The sequence below is a fragment of the Natrix helvetica genome (genome assembly GCF_964273705.1).
Source record: "Natrix helvetica genome assembly, chromosome: Z".
Lineage (NCBI taxonomy): Eukaryota > Metazoa > Chordata > Lepidosauria > Squamata > Natricidae > Natrix > Natrix helvetica.
Window position 1 is genome coordinate 130,666,813 of NC_138554.1, and position 24,831 is coordinate 130,691,643.

At 39.2% G+C, this 24,831-nt stretch overlaps 1 protein-coding gene across 1 annotated transcript; it reads right to left on the reverse strand.

Annotated features, from left to right (window-relative positions):
* Nucleotides 1-6,926: 6,926 nt before the first annotated feature.
* NOM1 (nucleolar protein with MIF4G domain 1) lies at nt 6,927-24,746 on the reverse strand. The gene is made up of 11 exons (XM_081970155.1): nt 23,727-24,746; nt 22,749-22,873; nt 19,617-19,812; nt 17,686-18,009; nt 16,607-16,717; nt 16,103-16,273; nt 15,582-15,703; nt 12,190-12,322; nt 10,809-10,940; nt 9,165-9,274; nt 6,927-7,663 (listed from the first exon to the last, which is right to left on the reverse strand). The coding sequence occupies exons 1-11, from the start codon at nt 24,669-24,671 to the stop codon at nt 7,486-7,488; spliced, it is 2,547 nt and encodes an 848-aa protein (XP_081826281.1). The 5' UTR covers nt 24,672-24,746; the 3' UTR covers nt 6,927-7,485.
* Nucleotides 24,747-24,831: the final 85 nt, after the last annotated feature.

Here is a 24,831-nt window from a genome sequence, read left to right on the forward strand (position 1 = left end):
TGGCAGAAGAAGAAGACGTACAGTTCATTTATTTTATTAGTTTTTTTGATTGCCCGTTCCAAAAGAATATTCTGGCAACTCAAGAGTCCTCCAGATTATAAACAGTAGTCCCAAAGGTGCTTTTTCAAGAGGCAACTGGACTTTCTGGTTTTTCCTTGAAAGTGTTTTGCTTCTCATCCAAAGAGCTGCTTCAGAGTTGAAGAAGCTTGTTGGAGGAGGAACGGAACATCTTCAAGGAAAAACAAAGGAAGTCTAGTTGCCTCTTGAAAAAGCACCTTTGAGACCACCATGACCTGGATGGCTGAGAATCTCCATAGACATTATATAGCTAGTAGTTCCATTTTGACTTTTGTGTGCGTGTTCCTCTCTTCCTCAGTCCACTCCCTTGACCTGAAGGAAGCAATTGAGCTATTAGTGGCCAAGTGGGGGAAATTAAATCTGTCTGCTGGAAATGAGAAAGCAAGACTTACTAACAAGTTAACTGAAATGGGTGGGGGAATACTGGAAAAATCTTTCAAAAGAGAAGGAACAGACTCTCGAGAGCTGCTGCCTGATTCAGAAGAAAGTGCTAAGGGGCCTAGTGAGGCTTATGCTTCAATCAACACAGATTAAATAATCTAAATCAAAATAACCCAACGGGAACAGTCTGCTCCAGTGAAAGGGATCTGCAGTGGATCCCATCAGCTATGGAATTCCATCTGGCAGGGTCAAGAAGAGTTGTGATCCCCATCCTATGGAACATCCTACCACTGGAAATAAGAACTGTTGCAACTTTTTGGCTTTCCAGAACGGCATTAAAATCTGGGTTTTGCCAGTTGTGTTAAGACCAGTGATGGGATTCAGCCAGTTCACACCTATTCGGGAGAACCGGTTGTTAACTTTCTAAGCAGTTCAGAGAACCGGTTGTTGGAAGAAATCTCCTTTTGTTTTTTCCCACTTTGCAGGGCTAATCCTGTAAGGAAGGCAGGAAGGAAACATTCTGGTGTTGTTTCTAGCCTAATATTTATTGCCCTGCTTACAGAAACTGCCTCTCCGGTTAACCCTTATTACATTGTAACAGCTAAGGTGAAGCGCCCATCGGCCTGAGTGATGTTGAGTTAGCCATGCCCACCCAGCTGGTCATTAGGGCAGATAACTGATTGTTAAATTATTTGAATCCCACCACTGCTTAAGACCCCTGGGAAGCACCCTCTGTTGGAGGGTGGTTGATGGAGTAAGGAGAAAATCTCATCCCCATGGCATTCATCTCCTTGTTTTAGTTTCTTATGTATCTCTTCTTAATTTGAATTGTTCTTGTGCTTATCTATTTAATGTTTTATGCCTCTTTTTAAAATAATTTCTGTAAGCCACCCATGGCCAGTAAGATAGGCAGAATATAAATTTAATAAGTAATTAAGTAATTAAGTGGAATAAAATAAGACACCATAAATATGGATTTGGGTTGTCCTGGGAAAACAGAGCTAGATTTAATGGAAAGGTTTCCCTTTCTCTTACTTTACAAAGTTATTTTAAAAAAAATCTCTACATTTGCAAAGGGCTGGGTAATATTTCAGTCAATTGAGCTCAGAGGGCCTTACTCTCTATCAAGTTGTGCTCTGAGTCAACAGTTTATTTAAAAGACCATTACGAAACAACATAATTATTTAAAATTATCCTCATTTATATCAGATTCTTTAATCATAACCTTCAATACTCTTAGATAAATTGAAACGAATTTGCTTCCTTGTCCTAATGACACCAGTTAAAAAGTTGCCGCTGCTAGAACAGTTGGATTACAAGGAAGACAATTTAACATAGAATTGATTAGATTATCCAGGAAAGAATACTCAAATGGGATTAATGAAATGAACTAGGAGGAAAGCTACAACAGAGAACTATCTGTCCCAGTGGTGGGATTCAGCCAGTTTGCACCTATTCAGAAGAACCAGTTGTTAACTTTCTAAGTAGTTCAGAGAACGGTTGTTGGAAGAAATCTCCTTTTGTTTTTTTCACCACTTTACAGGGCTAATCCTGTAAGGAAGTCAGGAAGGAAACATTCTGGTGTTGTTCTAGCCTCATCTTTATTGCCCTGATTACAGAAACTGCCTCTCTGGTTAACCCTTATTACATTGTAACAACTAAGGCCAAGCGCCCTTCAACCTGAGTGACGTTGAGTTGGCCACATCCACCCAGTCACATGACCACTGAGCCACGCCTACCCAGCTGGTCATTAGGGCAGAGAACTGGTTGTTAAATTATTTTAATCCCACTACTGATCTGTCCCATTGCTTCTATGAAATGATTATTACAAACCAGCAGGCTCTAAGTATTTAGATGGCCCAAATAGGGGATGAATATAAATAGAACAAAACAGAATAGAATATAATTATTTATTGACCAAGTGTGATTGGGCTTTTTCTCTGTTGCATAAGCTCTCAATGTACATACAAGCAACAAGTGATAAATCATAATTATATTCATAAAATACAATCATGAATCATAGCATATGTGATAGTAATAAGATGCTAAATAAAAACAATCAACATAAATAATAAGATACAAACAACAAAGTTAGTCAATCTTTTCTTTTATGTACACTGAGAACATATGCACCAAAGACAAATTCCTTGTGGGTCCAATCATACTTAGCCAATAAAGAATTCAATTCAATTCAATTCAACTCTATTCTATTCTATTCTATTCTATTCTATTCTATAGGAAGCTAAAGGAACAGGTAATAGGAAAGATGAAAAGGATAATAGTGACACATGGTGTCAGTGGCTTATCAAACCTACTACATAGTTTGATAACCCAGCTCATCCCAGATAACATTGGATAACATTCAGTTCTTGCGCTGATTTGCAAATTATTCATTTGAATAGAGAACTTTAGGAATACAAATTGGAAAATGTGCCTAGCAGGTACACAAATAAAATGTTAAGATACAACCCTCCCACAAACAAGAATTTTGATTTAGTTAAGGCACAATGCTCTTTAGTTTAGGCCCTAAACTTTAGGGGATTATTATTCATTGCTGTAAAAAAAAAAAAAACCACCACGTTTGCAGGACATAAAGAGTAAAAGCCACAATTCATGGGTAAGTTGTATTTTTTAATTGCCTTTGATCTCTTGTAGACTTGTTGGAGGAATTGTAGGTTCCTACTAGAAAGTTCCCAATCAGGTGTCCAGTAGCACCTTCCTGACTTGCAAATACTATTAAACCAAAAATGGTGGATTGTGTATATTTATTAAGAGGGCTTGAAAAGAAATGTGCAAACAGCCTCTGTTCTGACAAGAAATTAAACATAACTTATCCCTACTTAAAAAAAAACACTCTTGCATTTGCATAACTAGTCTGTCTTCCATTCTTACCCCATCCCACCCCATCTCCCCCATGTAAAAATTCCACATCAGTTTAGCCACTCTATGTATCTCATGAACTGCAGTGCATGGATGCTTTCATTTAATAAAATGTGTTAGTTAAAAAAAGTGTTGCTGGATTCTTGACCTTTGATTACTTGAAAACTCCCTAGCATGTCTGAAGAATGCTTTTAGCACCCTGGAGTCCTAGGGCAAGCCAAATATCATTTTCTGACCCTTATTTTAATGGACAGACTAAATTTTATTTTCCATAAAGAGCACCTAATTAAAAAAAATGGAAAAATTCCTACCAAGCAGCCTCGTTTAACACTTTCGCTTTCTAAATCTTTCCACACCTTACCAGGTGCTTCCAGAATGAAAGAACTAAGCCAACAACCACCAGCCTGCCCCACGGTGAACCTGCTTGAGAAAAGTGTAAAGAGAGATTTATTTGGCTTGTGGGTGTGAGAACTATGTGGGGAGAATAGGGGTCATTTAGAGGTTGTGTTGATAGAAGAAAGACCTATTCCAGGGGATGTGCTCTTCCTTAGCAAAAAAAGCCAGGAAACATTGTTTTCATCACCAAATCTTACAATTCAGTGGCAGAGGGGATCTTGAGAAACTTGATTTATTCATGATGGCCAATGGAATCCTGATTGGCAAACTGATGGGTGGATTTAGGTGTCATCCTAAACCATAGTTTATCTGTGTTTAGTAAGCTGCACTTGGCCAGATTTGCAAAAAAAACAGAAAATCTACTATTTACACAACTTGTTTTTCCTTACTTAAAAGTGTTTTACCTAACCTATTTTTTTTAATTTACAGTGACCCATAACATTTTCACACAAATATAGGAAAGGCTGATTCACATTTAATGTATTCTGTGAACAGATATTAGTCTGTTGATGACAGCCTGTCCTGTCATTTTTCCCCCTTATCACAAGTTGCTAAAAGTTAAAAATGGCAGCAACTGAATTTTAGACGATAGCAGCTTAACTGCAACTTTTAGTAGTGAATAAAATGGTATTGTACATGCGTGCTGATCTGCTGAAGTTTGATTTTGCAAATAGGTCAACTATGCCAACACTTGCAAGATATTTTAGGTAAGAAAGCATAGTTGATCGGTATGGTCTGTTCTGTTATTCCACTTCTGCCACAGAAGAGTTTTTACTTTAAGGAGATGAGAGGGATATCGCCATTTCTGCTTTATGAAAAATAGCAACCAAGAGTCTCTCTCATTCACTGATCTTAATATGTGAATGTAGCCTGTTGTGAAAAGAAAATCTCCCCTTTCTATTCCTACACTTGGTGTAGATGCTTTCCCATCGCTGCCTTAATATCCAAGATGAGGGCATTTATGGCTCCCAGAACACTTCTAGAAATTCCTAAGCCATCAGATAATAATGAGAAATGCTTGGACTTGTAGTTCAGCAACATTTTGAGTGTGTGTGTGTGTGTGCCCGCTGAATGACAGGCTCACCTCTACTTCAGTTCTTTGATTTGCATAAACTGATTTGCACAAACTGAGGTTTGCTGAGAAACATCATTTACACCCTCAGTTTACTCAAGGGTTAATGCATGATATATATACCTTCCCACCTGGGCCCATTCATTTCCCTTTCACATTTGCTTAAGGGACACTTAACCTGAAACTGCCTTTGCTTATGGTGCAACCAGACAAAGGGGGGAGGGGAGGGGGGTTTCCTTCCCTTGGATCTGGGTGTTCAGGAGGGGACTACCCATCCATAAACAGAGGGCCTTGATTTACCACAGAAGCGCCATTTATTTTGGTTTACTCAGCTGGAGGGGAATAAAGGTCCTTATCTTGATACATCCTCAGCTGTAAAGGCAGCTTTCTGCCAGCTAACACTGCAAACAAGGCCTGCTAGGCAGAATCTCTCTCTTTCTCTCTCTTCCCCCCAGGGGTCAGAGGGCCTGTCTCTGGGGCCAACTGGAGTTGAAAGAGCCAGTAAATAAAGCTGCGTCCAACGTAACTGTCTTCAGATATCTCGGACTCTTAATTCCTGAGTGGTTGGCAATTTAGGAAATGTAGGCTCTGACGCGTCCAAAAGGTAGTCTGATTCTAAAAAAAAATATGCCTTTTTAAAAAATTTCTATTCCTATTGTCTCTCTGTGGGTAAGCTTTCTGGTTGCATAGACTTTGGGGAATCTGAGTTTTATCAGACAAATCTTCAGGAATTCCAAGGTCTGCACGTATTTCAAATTACTGAGCTACTTGAAATCAACACCTGATCCCTGCAGCCACATAGTAATTTTGATATTGCATTGCAGAACTGACCTGTAATAAAACACAAGGTCCATCCACTTCACACACCAATTGCAAATGGGAAGCCCACAAAAAGAAAAAGAAAAGTTCCTCTCCCTTCCTATTGCTGCTGGTTCAAGGAATATGTAGGAGACACTGCCTCTATATTTGGAGGCATCACATCAGTGGGCTTGTCTTCTTGGAAGCTATGTATTTCTCTGAAATCAGCTAAATTAGAAATCAGGCTGTTCTTCACTTGAGATACAAAACAAATCTATGCAGGTTCTACAGCCTGAAAAAAAAGCCTGAAAACCCCAGCTGTATTCTATTACAAGTGGTCAGGCAAAGAGACAATTATCTTGATATATATACTTATTATCTGCATTTGTAACAGCTGCGAGTTTCTACAAAATACAAGCCTACCAAGCAATTATGCTGAAGTATCGGTAATAAGAGCACTTTCCCACCTTAGCCAATCTCTGCGCTGGGGAAAAAAGTAACCAATACTTGAGAGACCATCAGTTCTAACTTTCCAATCTGGCTAACTCCTTTAGAATTTCCTGATGTAATTGGCAGAAGGAATGCCCTTCACGGACAAGGGAAGACCTGCTACCAAGACCCTTGTCAGATAAAATCAGCCTGAGAATTGTATCTTGAGGCTTAGGCAAGGCCTCAGATAATGCAACGTATATCTTGGGGAGTTTAGGACTTGCAAAATCTGATTACTGATTTACTCAGTCTTTCTAAACGTCGGGCACTTGAAGATGTATAGTTTAACTCCCAGAAGGCTCCAGTCAGCTAGCTGGCTAGACAAGTTTGGGAGTTGAAGGCCACTCGCCTTCAAATTGCCAAGATTGAGAAGCACTACTACTATAATCTTGTAAAAAGAAAAAAAAATGATCTGCCTGACTGGTTTTTTAGTCAGATATAACCTGAAGGGATTTGAAGGTGAGTAAAAGAATAAAACTTGTGTGCTGTTAGCCACCATTCTTAACACTTCACATGCTATTTTTGATATTGATCTCTTTGATTAAATGACACAGGCTGAATTTAGATACTAATGAGGCTGGAAGTCGTTATCTTTCTACATTATTTCCAGACAAAATTTTAATTGTTATTTTGGTTTAGGAGAACTAGCAAATAAATGGTACACCAGAAGCAATCAAATATTTTTGCTAAAAATATGACGTTTGTGTCAAAAAATGCCAAAAAGATGATGGAAGGAAAAGAATTGTAAACAAAGACTGTGATGAAGAATGAATTGAGGAGGGGAGAATTACTAGTACAAATAAGTTTATAGTAATAAGATGAATCAGTAATATAAAATTAGGTATTATTTTTATTAAAGTATGATATTATCATTCACTGTATGTGCAAAGTACATCTTTACATTACACAGAATGCTAATTTAGAAAAACAGTAGGGAATTTAAGTTTCTGCATTACAAACAAGATTAAAAGCAAGATAAAAATTTACAAAAAGAATAAAATGGGATGAGAAATATAAAATTAACTTGGCCGTGCTTACTCTTATGTATAAATCTAACTCAATGCTCCATGTGTAGCTTTAAAAGACATTTAGTAAGAAAATATCAAGGAACATTTGAAATAAAACTTCATTTTTTTGCCCAAAATCTTCCAATGTTCATTGGTAATTTTGTCTTGTCTTTTTAATAAAATCCCTGATTTTTTAAAAAAGCATTTATATGTGCATATATTTCTCAATATATGCATATAAATCTGAGTATAAAATGGTAACTAGCTCCATATTTTGGTGAAGTATTTATATAGAACAATGACATCTATATATCCTGTGACACCACATTACCCAACTACTTTCTCTACTTTTCATAAGGGTAAATCTGTAATATGGTCTTGATATTATAATTTCACTTTTGATTCTTTTGCTTTCAGCGTTTTAGTCACTAGATCAATTTTCTCTTTTAGCAAAGCGCCTTCTTTAACATCTGCATGAGCTTGAATATTTTTCACCAAGAAATGCATAAGAAAAAGCTTCAAGCCTTCATGTAGCATCCCCAGCTTGGGATTGTCAGCCAACCTGGAAAATAAGAAAACCATATTTTAAAACAATTTGTATTTTCTTTTAGACAATGATACGACATCGTAGTGGTTAAGGTACTGGGCTAGACTGTGTCCTGCCTTAGGCATGAAAGCCAGTTTGGTGATTTGGGGTCAGAGATTCTCTCTCAACCCAATCCATCTCAAAGGGTTGTCGTGAGGAAAACAGGAGGAGGAAGATGTGTTGGATATGTTCGCTGCCTTGAGTTACTTGTAAAAACAATAAAGGCAGAATGTACATATAATATATAATAAAAAGCAACACAGCTAGTCCTCAATTTACAAGAGTTCATCTAGTGACTGTTCAAAGTTACAACAGCATTGAAAAAAGTGACTTGTAACTGTTTTTTACACTTACGACTGTTGTAGCTTCCCCAGTCACATAATCAAAATTCAGATGCTTCGCAACTGTTCATATTTATGACGGTTGTAGTGTTCCTAGGGTCATGTGATCAGCTTTTGCAAACTTCTGACAAGCAACATCAATGGGGAAGCTGAATTCACTTAACAACCAGGTTACTAACAACTGCAGCAATTCACTTAATTGGAACAAGAAAGGTTGTAAAATGGGGCACAACTCACTTAACAAACGTCTCACTTAACAGCAGAAATGTTGGACTCAATTATGGTCGTAAGTCAAAGTTTACTTGTATTAGATGAACAAGATTTATACAGGTAGTCCTTGATTTATGACAACTGGGGCCAGAATTTCCACTCCTAACAAGAAGGTTTAAGTTAGTTGTGCCCAATTTTACTTTTGCCACAATTGTTAAGTGAATCATTGCAGTTGTTAAATGAATCATCATCGGTCATTAAGCAAATCTGAGTTCCCCCCTTGACTTTGTTAGTTGAAAGCTTGCTAGGAAGGTTGCAAATGCCAATTGTGTAGCCCTGAGATGCTTCAAGAGGGCTATAAACAGAGGTGGGTTGCAGCGGTACGCCCCGGTACAAGTGTACCGGTGCCTGCCAGGAGCACCGGTGCTCCGGAGGGCCCACCTGCCTGCCCGCCGTCCTTACCTGCATTTGAGCTCTTCGGCGCTTCCGCACACAAAGTGTAGGGCACCTGTGTGACACTCTGCCGAGCAGCTGGAGCGTCGCGGAGGCGTCAAAGGAGGTAAGAACGCATGCGCGCATTCATGTGGTGGCTGCCGGGCTCTTTTGCCCCGTGCCAGTTGCATCGGGATCCGTAACCCACCACTGGCTATACAGCACAGTAAAGTGGTATATAAGTGCTATTGCTAAGCAGAAGAGTGTCAGTTGAACTATTGTGCCTGTGTCTCTATTTTATGGCTTGGTTAGTTAAGCTACTCAATGCTTCCATCTGGGCTCAGCAGAAGAACTGAGATGCTGTGTAAACACTTGATGCAAGGTGCATCCAGGACTGTTTATTAATTTAAAAGCAAACAAACAAACAAGCACCCCTTTCTAACGATAAAAAATGGCCCAAGAACCTCCTACTCAGAATACTTGAGAAGACTTACTTTTCAAATATATGGTTGAGATCTTCTTGTTCCGTTTTTAGGAATAACGCAGACAACACCCGTCTCAGAAAGTGAACTTTTGGCTTATCTAAGTCACTGAATTCAATCACCTAATTCAACAGAAAGAGAAGATCAGATCAAAGCAAATGATCTGGATGAAAGCTTTTCATGAAGACTCTCTGCGGGTGTCCAAATCAGTCCGATTCTAGGCTCAGCAGAGAAAGTGCTATGCTTGCATGAGGACCAAAGCACTCTTTCAAAATCATTTTCAAAGCATGCACACTCCTACTATCAACATATCAGATTGTTTTCAAAATACGATCACTTAGTGTGATATAGTTAACATCTGATGTACATTAATGAAAAAGAAAAGTCAGCAGTATTTTTCCTAAGCCGGCTTCAATTGCTTGAACTTATAGCAAGAATTTAATGTCCAATCATGACTCCATCATAAAAAAAAAAAAATCTCACACTTCATAACTTCTAAGAATGTGATAGAACTTCCATTAACTAATGAACAGCCATTTATTTAAACCTTAAAATTATTACGCTCCGTTAGTTAGTGTAGGTAGTCCTTGACTTACAACCACAAATGGGACAGGAATCTCAGTTGCTGAGAGAAACAGTCTTTAAGTGAGATGTCATGTGACTGCTTTGCTCGTTGGCCACAATCCTGGAACTCCCAAGTGCACTTCTTAAATGATCTCACTATTTATTTATAAAACTTATACAGACAATCCATTTTATCTCAAGGTAACTCTGGGCGGCTTTCGATCATAAAGAATAAAAACTACATAAACTAAAAACGTAAACAAGTTATATGAAATCCAAACACCTACAATTCAATTAAAAGATGGGAAGGACAGGAGCAGGATGGGGAGGGAGGTGGGGGTCTGTTGTTAATCGACCAATCACCTCCACTGTGATGCTCTCCCATTGGAGCCCCAAGTTAACTGGCAGAGACAGCTCTTTAGGCTCCTACGGAAGGTCAGGAGGATTGTGGCTGAGCTCACACTGAGGGCAAGAGATGTTCCATAGGGCAGGAGCAACAGAAAAAGCCCGTCTCCTAATTACTGCCAGCTGGAATAATCAGGTTGTTAATGAAAAAAGTCCTATGTAAAGTGAGGGTGCTCAGTGCGGTGGGGGAGACTCTAGGAGGCCTGGCACAAGCCCCACATGTCTCTCTGCTCGGGGGCTGAAAATCCAAGCAGAGCTTGTATGTGGCATGCGCCAGGCCTCCCCCAGGGTACCCAGCACATCTTATCTGACTGCTACCTCTCTGCTCTGGTACTGGAAATCCTTTTTTTGAAATCCAAGTATGCTAATCATTTACATGCGCAATTGCTTAGAAGCAAGGGAATTTGCTTGAATAAATTTGAAATGGAACCTGGAATAGTGCTTTACAGGCCACAAAGCCCCCTTTTTGAGCCCATTGTAACTTTAAATGGTTATTAAGTGACTGGCCATAAGTTAAGGACTACATGCAAAATGAAAACCAGCACAAAAAAGTGTATTTTCCTTTGAGATTTAATGAGTCATGTATTCTGCCTTGACAGGAGGAATTACAAACAAAACCAATCAAGCAATATGTGTGAGCCTTAGAGCTGTAAACATTTAAACATTTTTAAAAATAATTTTATTTACCTTGAAGACAGTAAGAGAGAGCCATTTAGTCTTTAGCAGGTGAGTTACAAGATTAACTAAGTTGGAGAAAGCAGCAGCGGACAGGCTTCCCAAATCTCTGATTTTGTCCCAGATACTGAACTGTAATGTGATCTAATTCACAAAACAAAAGCACAAAGGATTATAATAAAACAGCATTTCACCATGTCCCCTAAGAGCACATCTAGAAGGATGTGTTGGACTAGAAGACCTCAAAGCCCTCTTCCAACTCTGTTATTCTGTTATCTTTTATTTCACAGTTACACCGACACTGCTAAAAGTTGCCGAAGATTGACAGCCACAGGAAGCGAACTTTTACGAGGAGAGCAAGTCCTTCCAGTCACCATGAGGTCAATGAGTCGCCATTGCTTCTGAGTGTAAATCAAGGCGCTGATGATCATAGAAAAAAACCTTCATGCCTGGATATGTGCAGGACTGCGTCTCTCCCAATTCCTCATGCCTATGCAATAATGTCTCACATGTTTTGGATGCTCCAAGCCCACTAAGGAAAGAAAGCCACCTTATGGGACTTCTCTCTTGCAGTACCCCCCCTCCCCTGGTGGTGGGGCTTCTATGGCCCTGATCCTGTCGGCTTTCAGGAGCTTAAGACCTCAGCTGCCTTTGGTTTAGATTTATGTGTAGTCCTGTCATGCACTAGCAATGGTGTAATACGGTAGATCTAATTTGATCAGAGTTTTCTTTTTAATGTTTTAAAGATGGTTTCAATTATTTGCAGGCCACCCGGAATCATCAATAAGTGTCTGGTTCTAAAAACCAAATAAATAAAACAAATGCATCACAGCACAGGAGATATCTCTTCATTTCCAAGCGCTTTTCCTTCTCGCCAGAACTACCTACTATAAAAACAGGAGACAGCTATAGAAAGGATTCAACAGCATCAAAGGGAAGAAGCTGGCTTTGTAGTGCTCCCTAGTCTCAAAATTATACTGTTTTTCAGAAGGCTGAAACAGAGGTGAGAACACAACCTGGCCTTTGATCTTTCCTTCCTTTAAAATATATTTAGGAATCTGAGAAGAGAGCTGAGATTTGGAGTGAAGGGGAAGACAGCGACCTTTCTGAAATTAGTCTGAAACCTCCAGCTGCAGAGATGCTGAGCATTTCTGCACACAAAGTATTGTGCAGCTCAGCTCTGTAGCTCTGTCACATCAGGGTATTTTTTTTGGACAGGGGGAGATTTACAGACACATAGAAGCATTCAATACTTTTCTTTGCTTCTAGAAATTCATGACCTAAAATAAATATCTTTAGAAGCCATAGGTTTATTTGATAATATCCTTTCTATTCTCAGAATGTCAAATGTATAACTGGCAAAAAAATTAAACAAAACAAGTTTTGCACTCACCTGAAATCGCTTTTCGTATTCACAGAACTTGGCGGATAAATGGGCGTAGAAGGGATTGTAAGTATTCTCTTGCAGGCAGCAATCTATGAGAATACGGACTATCTCTCTCTCCTGTTGGTCTTTAAGCCTAAGCCTAATGCATAAATTGGCATAATTAAATCCTGTTTTCTAAACTTTTTATACAGAAACATTCTAAAAATTGTTTTGCCAGCTTAAGAACTATTATGATTAGTCCCTTCTAGTACAGTTTAGATCAGGGGTGTCAAACTGGATTTCTTTGAGAGCAGTGTATCTCTCCTCCATGGGTTCCTGAGGGAGAGGGGAGATGGGACGGATGCCTCCTGCAGCAATCTGCCGGCCGAAAATGGGCCATGGGTGTGTGTGACCCTCCCCCCCCGCGGCCCATTTTCGGCTCGCAGTGTGTTACAGGAGTCCATGGAGTCCGAAAATGGGACATTTCCAGACCAGCCCCGTGGGCCAGACCTAAGCACCCCATGGGCCTTACCTCAGTTGCCTAATTTGAAAACCCCCAACTTATCACGTGTCTGTGAGATATTTCTACTTTATTCTTGTCTATTTGGGTAATTTTTGATCTGTTGGCTTTCATCTTCCATCAGGAAGCCCTCTAACTGAGGAAGGTTTTTGACTATATATGCTTAAAAATGCATTTCCAATGGTTGGCTAGAAGTGGGTAGAAAGTAGATTTCCAGCTGACATTGCGGCAATATTAGACACAGGGAACGGTCTCCTTGTTCCCTGTGCTGACTTCCCCCTGTGGGTGGGCTCCGAGAGGAGCCAAAGCAGCCTTGTAGGGGTGGTGAAGAAAAGATGGGTGTCCTGTGTAGTTGAGGAGAAACGCGGTTCTCCTATCTAACCCGAGTTTTTTCCTTGTCAGCCACAGGAGGGGAAGAGACAGTTTAAAGAAGGCTGCCAAAAAACTGGGACAAGTTTTAAAGAACAACAACTAAGACTGGTCCTGGAGCGAAATAGGTGAACAGTGACTGGAACTGGGGAGAGGATTTCTTTTTGCCTTAAACTTAACCCCAAGGAAGAATTTGGAACTATTTGCTCAGAATTATTTGTTAAAGCGACATCTAAGCATTCTGAGAAATATCACACTGGAAGAGGAAGACATTAGAGAGAAAAATAATAAATTTTGAAATATATAGAAAATTGTACTCCTATATTGGGAAGCCGCGGTACTGGGAAGGCATTTTAAAATGCTGGAATTATTTACCTATAAAACCTATTTAGCTTTTATAATTGATTTATAACTAAAATGACAATTGCCAAGTGGTAATGCTGAAATTTAAGTTGAGAGTGCCACCTGCTGACAAAAGGAAAAACTACAAGCCTGGAAATATTTATGAGAAGGAGTGTGAAAATATTTACTGGATTATTCCCAACTACTCCAGGATTACTGAAGATTTAAATATGAAAATAGGGAAGCTACTTATTAAAGGGACTCCTGAAGATTTTTTATAACCTTTGGGACTATTCAAATGGAACCTTTGGGATATAAAGAACTGTGATTAGAATTGGAGATACAAGAAGATACCTTCGAAAGGGAAATAGGGGCATGGGAAGAAATCCTGGAAACTAGGCAGTGGTGGAGGGTAGAGGTGGGAAAAATATTAAGATTGAACAGCCAAGAAGCAGATGTAGAAAAAGAAAGATCTTAGAGAGGAATATGGGATACAAGTCAAAAAGAAAAAAAGCATAGCAATTAAATTATTGAAGCAGGCAAGTGATGATGGATAGATGATTTTACGTTTTGGTGTTGTTCTGATTTGTTTTGCTTTTCCTCTCTCTCCTTTTTTTTTTTTTTGACATGATTAGAAGTTAAGATAGGATAGAAAGAAAATATTTTCTAACAAAGGATGACATGATGATCTCTTCTATAAGAGATAGAAATAAGAGAAAAGGGGAATTTAGTGTATACACTTTTATATAATAAAATAAGAGCAATAAGAGAAAGCATGGAATAATTGAATAATGATAGATTGCAACTTTATATAAATATGTATTACTATTAGAAATAAATCAGTTGGTTGAAAGTAATAACTATGACTAATCCTATTAGCTTTGTTTGTATTAGAATGTATGGTACCCAGGTACCACACTGTTCACACATTGATATGCTTAAAAAAAAAGAAGGGGGTACAAAGTTCATATTTTAATTGAAGAAAGAATGCAAGGGTTATAAGAAAGAGCCCAGTTTCATTCATATTTAAATATCCTTGCAATCAAAAGAACTGAAGAAAAAGCTCCCTTTAATTTCCAGATTAATATTAATCACCCTGACACAGAAAAAAGAAGTTACTAGTGGCAGTTACCAAGGAGAAACTATCTTCCAAGTTTTTCTAATTCCTAATTGAGGGTGTTGGGAATCTCAATCCAACTAATTATATAAATATAATCAGCATTAATGAGACCTCACTGGCTGTCTCAGCAGAAAGCCTGGCAGGAGTTAATCATATTTATTCTTGCAGAGCTGGACCCCAAAAGAAAATCAGGAACAATTGGCAGGAAAATGTCTTAACTTGAGCAGTACCTGTTCTGTCCAAAGAAGCCTGATTTAGCCTTCCTGTCAAAAGCTTGGCAGTACTAAAATCAATTAAAATGAAAAACGCCTAATACTACAATGCAGAGTGTAAGATGCAGAGATTTTATTTTTTACTTAAATGAACTACCCGACTCTTGTTAGAACATAAGTGCTCCACTTTATACTAAGCTATGTTTCAGTTAGATCAACTAAGTAAAACTTGCAATTTAGAACAAATAAATGCCATAGAAAATTCCTTGGGAGAGTATCTGTCAAAAAGATTAAAGAAATTCAATTAACTTCTAAAGATGCTGAAAGTATATAGAAATAGATGTATAATCATGTCAAAAATCTCAACATATAAATATATTTGCAATTAATATTTTATGTCTTTTACTGCTAAACTAAATATTACCAAAGCTTGGTCAGTGGCTTAATTTATCTGTAGATGTAGCCTAAATTTCTTTATTCAGCAGATACTTCACAGTTCTTACACAATAACACATTTAACAGTGCTTTGCCTCTTAATCTGTAGATCTCCTAAGCACATTTGTGTATATTTCTTAACCATAAGCAAGTCCACATATTTAGTACATGAATACAAAAACTGGCCTAGCTGACCCAAAGAGTTTTAGCTTAGCTGTTCTTAAGAGAAAACGTAGATCTCAGTCTTGCCTAAGCCTGGAGTTAATCTGTTGTTAGCAATATCGCTCCTTGTTCTCGTATTCTCTTTCTTTGCCTCAAGCAGGAGAAATCCTCTTTTTTCTATCTCTTGCACCCACAATGGTTGTAGATTTTGTTGCATTCCTGAAAATATCTTCATCTGCCCTGATGAGTACATACTTACTTCAAAAGTTTTTCAAAGGCGTCCAAAAAATCTGCACTTGTCATCAAGATGCAAAATATATTTCTCCTGATATCAGTATTCATTCTCTGCTTACGAGCGAGTTTTAGAATTCTTGTGCTTGCCTAAAGGGTTAAGAAGGAAATATTATAAAAATTATTAATATTTTATTTTTAAAAATCATGTCTTTAGAGGCAAATAAAGAGCAGGAACAAAGTTAACAGGGAGGCTGGTGTGGTAAATACAGCTGCTTGCTTTCAACCTTTAGATTTGGAAGAAAAGCGAATAGGGATATTTAAAGAAAAAAAAGTGGTTGGCGTTAAAAATAGGAAGACCCCATTCATTCTTTCAACTATGTAAGAATGCAATATTTTATACTTCAATCACCATTGAATACAATTTGAACAAATCAATTTCCAAGGAACTTCATGTTATTAAAATAAAACTTACTAGAAGAAAGAAAGCATAATGTATTGAGAAACTATTTAAACCATACTGCAAGAAAAATATTAGGGAACCATTACCTTTCCCACAGTATTATTTGTTAGTATTTGTTCAGTTTTGTTGCTGTCAATCATTGGAGTGCCACTCCAAGAGGACCCAACAATCCACCAGCGACCAACCCGATCAGCTGTGAGGAGAGATTCCAATGACACACGAAGTTGAGAGTCTTTTCCGGAACTACTATTGTGTGTCTGTAGGGGAAAAAAAGAGTGTTCACATCAACCTTTTTCCCCTGTTTTTAAAAAAGATATTTATATTGAAGGCTGATCAGTATGATTACTGTTCAACTTTCCTATGTACAAATGTAACCAAAAGTCCAAGGCTGTATTTTATTTGACCCTGGGCTATTTTTAAATAAATTAACAAAACCATCAATCGATTCAGCTCCTGCAAACTTAATTCTATTTTGCAACAGTTTTATGCGAATAGGTTCAAAATCTTCATTATACTAACAGTTGTTGTTTAAATCCTATTAAGAGAATACACATTTTTTAAAAAAGGAACAAATATTTTCTCTACTTTACCAGTGTTCTCAGCAGTTTTCGTAATTTTTCAACGGGTTCTGGGTCATAACCAGGAATTTTCCTCATGTCATTATTTTTTAGCGCCAATACAATCTCCAACATAAAGCAAACCTTTGAAAAATATAACAGGCCTGCATTATTATTCCAAATACGATTTCCCCCCAATAGAGATATGAAAAAGAGAGTACAGTTAAGCCACTATTTTAAACTGAACTCCACAACTATATTAAAACTTTCCCAACAAAATAAAATATTTCATTGAGTTTCTTCTCCAGCCATTATTATTTTATTAATTTTAAAAAGTATTATTTAGTAGGGGATGTTCAAAGCTATAAATAATGTACCACCTCTAGGCAGAGTTCAGTTTCTGATGACTGCACGGAAGTTATATTTTACAGTTTGGATTAATGTTTCTATTACTCATTAATTATTCTATTACTTCTATTATATCCCTAAGCTTAGCCTTGTTTTTGTACAGTATAATCAATAAGAATTATTTCTTTTAAGTAAGTCAATGTCTTTTTGATGCAGTCTTCAACTAAAAAAAGACTAACAAGACTGCTCCACCTTAACAAATGTGTTGGGGAAAGGCCTGAAATAACAAAAATGTTGTATCTGAAAAGCTAAGTATTTACAATGAGATGTATTTTACATTTCCACCCATCTCATAAATAAGGTCATCCATGTTATCAACAAATGTGTTTACTAAAAGGAGAAATAAGATCTCCAGATTTCTTCATCTTGCTACTGGTCTCCCAACACACTTTGATGACAAAGAGATATAGCTTTAATATTTAATCACAGACAGGAAATAAACCCCTTCAACTCAGTAAGTACAAACTTCATTTTCCCCCAATATAAATGCATTAAAGATCCTGCCAAATTCTCCTCCTAATAAGAATGCTTTAAAACGGTATTTCTTTACCTTGGCAACTTCAAGATACGTGGATGTCAACTTCCAGAATTCACAGCTAGCAAGTTGGCTGGGGAATTCTGGGAGTTGAAGTCAACATAACTTAAAGCTGCTAAGGCTGAAAAATACTGCTCTAAAATTATTATTTTTTAAAATGTATTCATACCCTTGACTGGTCCTGGAATTGTTTCCCCAATTCATTTGCTTTTTTCTGGACCTCATTGATAAGTTCCCTGATTCCTAGGGCATCTTCCTTCCTCAAGGAAAAGCCCACATTCTTCAGCAGCACGAGGATCAGTTCAATATCCTTCCCAGAAAAAGTGCTAACAAGCTTCTTTAAGATGTCAAAGATCAGCACTGAATGCACTACATAAAAATTATACAAATTAGCAATTAAAATCAGCAAATTCTCGCATTCTTTTCCTTCGACTTCGCTTTTGTAGACATCATCAAATTTCCTCACCACGGTTTCCAAAAAATGAGCACCAACCTGGAATAGATTTACATACATGCAAATATAAAAAATACAGTTAACATCTTTATTTCGAAAAGTAAAACCTAACAATATACATAACTAGTGTTGTGGCCATAAATTGCTAACCAGAAAAAGGCATTATCTTCAGCTTTGTAAAATTTATTAAAATCATAGTACTAATTAGCGACATATATCAATAAAAAATAGTATTTGTAGCTCAGTGTTGAAATGAGGGGGCCTGAACTTGGTTGTTTTCTTGCAGGCGTTTCAAATTAGGTAACATCACCAGTGTAGCAACCTACTCTATTCAAATTTTTAGGATTTGCATAGATATGTTATTAAATATTGTACTATCCTATCATTGCACAGGTAAGCCTATGTTTTTTTAAAACTTAGAATGCCTCACAAAAAATACTGATGAGCACAGCATTGGATTGAGGCATTCCTATACAGAAAAAATAGGTGGGTAATTTTTTAAAATTAAGCCACAAATATGGAATTCGTTACAATTATGGTCATTTAATGAAAACCACCTGTATTTGATACTATTTTATTCTTATTTGCCTCTCTATTTGTGTTTATAATCTGTGAAGTAAACTGATTGCCGGACTTCCCACTCAACATTTTCAGCTTTATAACTTAACAGTTCTGTCAGTAGCATTATATTTACTGTATTTTTCCTGTAAATTTCTTAAGTTCCTGTAAGTGTCTTTCCTGTAAGATTGCTTCACATTTGACATTTGAGGTAAAAGAAGGTTATATTTACAAAACAAGTGAAGTATATAAACTTAACCTTCCTTCTTCTCTCACCATTCACTGGGGCAGTTAAAAATTTAGTCAAATGGTGTAATATTATTTTGTTAGGTTTATCTTCTTGCCAAGCATCTTTAATATTGGGAATACAATCTTAGAAATCAGTGTCAAAACTGTTTTGATGAGTAAATTATTGCTAACCTAATTTAATGAAGGCTAGGGCTAGGAATTAGAGAAAAGGGGGGGGGGAGTGACTTTTCTATCAATATGAAAAATCTTCATCTTTTCATCTTAGCATCTGATGCTTAAATAACTATTCCTTGTAAGCATTTTTTCTTGTATATTCTGCCAGTCTACTAAGCAGTATTCAAATAGGTCACATTTGAATGAAACCTTAATGTTCCAAAATAGGTACCAAGATAATGAATTTTATAGGTAGTCCTATAAATTCGTTTAGTGTCTGTTCAAAGTTACGACACTGAAATAAGTGACTTATAACAATTTTTACACTTACAAACGTAGCTGCATTCCCATGGCCACGTGATCAAAATTCAGACGCTTGGCAACTGACTCATATTTATGACGGTTGCAATGTCCTGGAGTTATGTGATCACTTTTGGTGACTTTTTGATAAGCATGGTCAATGGGGAAGCCAGATTCACTTAACAACCTGTTACAAACTAAACAACTGCAGTCATTCATTTAACAACTATGGCAAGAAAAATTGTAAAATAGAGCAAAACTCACTTAACAATTGTCTTGCTTAGCAACATAAAATTTTGGGCTCAACTTGGTTGTAAGTCATGGAGTACCTGTACTACATTGCCAATTTGTGTATGACAAATTAAAGAATTGTGAAGAAAAGTTACCTCGATTCCCACAGTCTGATGAAGAACACTAACCAAAATAACATGCTCCAACAGGAGTCTGGAAGGCACTGCTGATTCCATGACACAAGCACAGATAAGAATATCTGTTAATGTTTCATTCATATCTTTTCTACTGTTTGTCATATACAGTTCTTCCAACTGCCCGCTGATGGAGGCTAGATTTGATTCACTCAACCTAGTAGGAAGCAATCATATAAGAGTAAAATTAAAATCTGTATTTTCGTATTACCATTAGCCAGTCCTATTAAATACTTCCATTGCAAATATGGGTGTTTAAAGTATATCTTGATGTATGTTTGTATTTTCCTCATTTTAATATGTAAATATGCATTCCATCTAAATCTGGTCTGAGCCATTTTTAGGTGTTTATATTTAGTCCAATTTTTTTTAAAAAAGTGTTTGTTATTCATTTCTTCCTGTTGCATGGTGTCTTTCTGTATGCAGCCTAATACAGGCTTTTTAGTACACACTGTTTAAATATATAAGATATTCTGTATGAAATGTTTACTCTAAAAATGATACAGGTAGTGCTCAGGTTACGATCATCCATTTAATGATGGTGCTGAAAAAATCCGGTTCTCACACAACTCCATTGTGGTCATGCGATCGGGTCCTTGGCAACTGGCTCATATTTATAACTGGTTTTAATGTCCTATGGTCACGTGATTGCAACTTGCAGCTGTTTTTTGCAAGCAAAAAACACCCATTTAGAAAAATGAATTTGCATTTATGACAACATATGTTTAACATCCATGGTGATTCACTTACTGACCAAATTGCTTAATGATCATCATAAAAATGTTGTAAAATCAGGTCTGATGTAACATCAGACACTCAAAGAGTACCTGTAGATGCTTAAAAAAACAATCATGACAAAACCTTGAGGATTCTACAATATGGGCAAAGATGTAAAGAAAGAAGATGACTCATAGCAAAGTGCATGGACTCAATTACAGTAGTAATTGTTCTGTTGGAAGACTTGAAGGACCAAGATGGGAACAGACCCCCCCCCCCCCCGGAGACAGTTTATATATATAGTAGCTAACAGTCATCTCTGACTTGAAGGCACCTAATCAATCCAAGTACAGAGAAATTCAGTGAATGGCATTGTTGCAAATTAGACTAAAGGATATATCTAGGTCTATACCCCTTAATGCCTTTAATTTCTTTGGATTACTTCTTTTCTTTGCTTAACATTGCTTTTGCTCCCCAAACGAAATAGCAATGATGCTTATCTCACCTAAAGAAATTTCATTCTGCTATTTAAATGTCATTTCACACCGTGCAAATTCTTCCATCAGGAAACTGTGAAATGCAGAAATATAGGACGCGAGATACCTTGCGTGGTAATGGAACTTATGAAACTTGCATTAATGAAAGTAACCTGTAACAGTCATAAATATGAGTCAGTTGCTAAGCGTCTGAATTTGATCAGGTGACATTGGGATGCTGCAAAGGTCATAGGGCGAGATCATCCATGGTTTTGGGGTACGGTATCATCAATATGCTGATGATACCCAACTTTTCATCTCTACCCCAAACCACCCAAAAGATGCCCTCGACGTGATGTCCCGATGCCTGGAGGCTGTGTGGATCTGGATGGGGAGGAACAGGCTCAAGCTTAATCCCTCCAAGACTGAGTGGCTGTGGTTTCCGTCATTCCGATTTGTACATCTTGTTCCATCTTTGATGATAGGGGGAGAAATTTTAGCCCCCTCAGAGAAGGCTTGCAATCTGGGAGTCCTCCTGGATACGCGGCTTAGTTTAGAAGAACACCTGACGGCCGTGACCAGGTTTTACCAGGTTCGCCTGGTACGTCAGTTGCGCCCCTTCCTGGATCGGGATGCTTTGTGCACAGTCACTCATGCCCTCGTCCTTTCTCGCCTGGACTACTGCAACACTCTCTACATGGGGCTGCCCTTGAAGAGCACCCAGAGGCTTCAGCTGGTCCAGAATGCGGCCGCGCGGGTTGTCATGGGGGTACCTAGGTGCTCCCATGTTACACCCCTTTTAGGAGGCCTGCACTGGTTGCCGGTTGTTTTCCGGGTGCGATTCAAGGTATTAATTATGACCTTTAAAGCACTCCATGGCTTAGGCCCAGGGTACCTGCGAGAGCACCTACTGCCACCAGTAGCTTCCCACCGTCCAGTACAATCCCACAGAGTTGACCTCCTCAGGGTGCCGTCAGCCAGACAGTGTTGGCTGGTGACCCCCAGGGGGAGAGCCTTCTCTGTGGGAGTGCCTTCCCTCTGGAATGAGCTGCCCCCGGAGCTTCGCATAATCCCTGACCTTCGGTCCTTCCGATGCGCCCTAAAAAGTTGGCTTTTCCAGCAAGCCGGCCTGGCCTGTTAATTTTAACTCATTTTTTAAATGTATTGTCCTATAAATTGGGTTTGTTTTTTTGGATATGTATTTAATTTCTTTTTAACTTTCGGGATGTGTGTTTTTTAACGTTGTACGCCGCCCTGAGTCCTTTGGGAGAAGGGCGGCATATAAATCCAATAAAACAAACAAACAAACAAACAATAAGGGAGGAAATGGATATAAGTCCCTTTTTCAGTGCCTTTGTAACTTCGAATGGTCACTAAACAAATTGTTGTAAGTCGAGGACTACATGTACTTGAAGGTTTTAGATAAATAGATCCATTATTCATAAAAAACTGTGAAGATGATCAAGAGGTTTGAAGCCAAGTTTCATCAAGAGAGATTGAAGACCCTGTGAAAGTTTTGCTTGTAGAAAGAAAACAAGAGGATAGACTACCACTTCCCAACTCATACAGAAGGCGTTAAGATATTAGTCTTAAAGGAAGATTCTGGTTCAACGTTAGGAGAATATTTTTAATTGTAAGAGAAACTTGAAAGAGAAACAATTACCTAGAAACATGGTGAGTAGGATGCATTGAAGCAAAAGGTAGATAGTGTTGGGATTTATTTTGGATTTTTGCCTGACTAGGAAATTGGATTCTATTGGCCTTTCCAACTTTATGATTCTAAGATGACCTAAAGTTCTAATGATCTAAAAAAGGAGTGAAAACAAAACAGAATTGTGCAAATCAGATCAGGCCCCTATGCTTTCATGAAGTACGGAAATTAGCACAATTTCAGCATTACCTATTAATCAGACCTTTTACGGTTTTCTTCAGTCTTTCCAATTCTTCTTTCTTTTTGGAATCTATTGTCTCTTCGGAAATTCGCATTTGAGGTGGAACATACTTTACTGCATCTTGGTTAGGATTCTACATTAAAAAAGACAAACTTGTTTTATTAAACAAATTAATGATTAGCAATGAAAATGCATCTATTTTTTGTACATTATCAGTAATGAGAATGTTGGTGCCTCTCTTACACAATAACTGATATAATAAAATAACACTCCTAAACCTCGAACTTAACAAAGGCAACCATGATAAATGCACAATCTCACAATGTGTGTGCCTAAAAGTCGTTGGGACACTGACTCCAATTGGAGTCCTCATTCATTTTACTCAGTTATTTACTTTATTATTGATTCCACCTTTTCAAAAATATAAACCTCGAGGCAGCAAAAGGACCTACCCCCTTCTACCTCGTGTATTTTTCCACACATCTCTGTAAGGTAAGCTGGGCTGAGCGTGTGTGCCTGATTCTAAGTTACCCAGCTGTTTTCACACCTAAAAGTAAAGGTTCCCCTCGCACATATGTGCCAGTCGTTCCTGACTCTAAGGGACGGTGTTCATCTCTGTTTCAGCATTGTCCTAAGACCTCTCCGGGGTCATGTGGCTGACATGACCAAACACTAAAGACACACGGAATGCTGTTATCTTCCCACCAAAGGTGGTTCCTATTTCTCTACTTGCATTTTTACATGCTTTTGAACTGCTAGACTGGCAGAAGCTGGGATAAGTAAACGGGAGTTCACTCCATTATGCGGCGCTAGGGATTCAAACCTCCGAACTGCCTGATCAACAAGCTCAGCGTCTTAGACTAAGGGAGGACTAAAACTCCCAGTCTCCTGGTTTTACACCAGCTACATAATTAGGGCATTAAACTGGTTCAATACTTTGCCACTGGGGGTGTAGGGACCTTCAACAGCCTTTAGTACCACTTCACCTCAGGCATCCATGCTTGGCAGTTCAGTTTTTCAGCCATGGCAATATTAAGATCTGCCGATTTCAACTCCGAGAATCCTCCAGCCAGCCCCGGAGCCTCTTGGCTGGACTCCCCTTCTTCGCTTTCGCTTCCTTCCTCCGGGCTGGAATCCCCGGAGCTTCCCACTTCATCCTGGTCCATCTCTTCCGAGCTCAGGCCTCCTCCTTCTTCTTCTGTCCCGTTTGCTTCTCCCTCATCGCCATTCTCGTAGAGGCCCGCGAAAGCGGCCTCGGATTTCAGCGCTCCCAGCACGTAATCCAGCCCGTCCCGGGCGAAGCTTTGTGGCAAGGATGCCGCCGCCGCCGCCGCTTCCCCCTCCTGGTTGCCACCCGCTCGCTGCTTCTTGCGGCGCTTGTGGAGTCCTAGTTGCCGCTCCAGGCGACGGATCTCCCGCTCCTCCATCTCGTTGGCGGCCAGCAGGGCTCTTTTGCGAGTCGCGGCCATAACGGAGGGAGCTGTCCGGGCCTGAGCCTTGGCCGGCGGCTGAGTCTTGACCCGCGGCGGCTTCTTTTCCTTCTTCTCTTCTCCTTCTTTCCGTTCTTCTTCCACCAGTGGCGGCGGGCTCCTCTTTCTATCGGAGGCTACCTGTGAGCGGAGCGGGCTCTTCGCTTCGCCGTTGACGGACAGCAGCCGCTTCCGCCGCCCTCGCTTCCACTTGCGCTTCTCTCGCTTCATTTCTCGTCGATTCCTGCGGCCGTTCCAAGCCGGCTGCTGAAGGGACCCGGAGGAGCCGCGATCGCCACCGCCATCGGGCCCCACCGCGGCCTCCACGAATTCTCTCACCGACAGCCCCAGTTTGTGGAGCTTCCCGATCGGCGACGGCTTCGTGGGCCTCTCTCCGCCTTTCCTCCTGGCGGACTGACCGCCCTCAGCCGACGACGAGGGACAGGCCTCGTCCCGCTTCATAGCCCAGGCCGCGATCGCCTCACGATCTTGTCACACGCTTGTCACACGTCGCGGCTCATGGGCGCCGCCATCTTGGGAGCGGGAGGCGGGGCTTAGGGCTCGCGAAAGAAGAGGTTCGGATGGCATCCCCTGTTGGAAAGCTGAGGCCTTTGATCAGAGA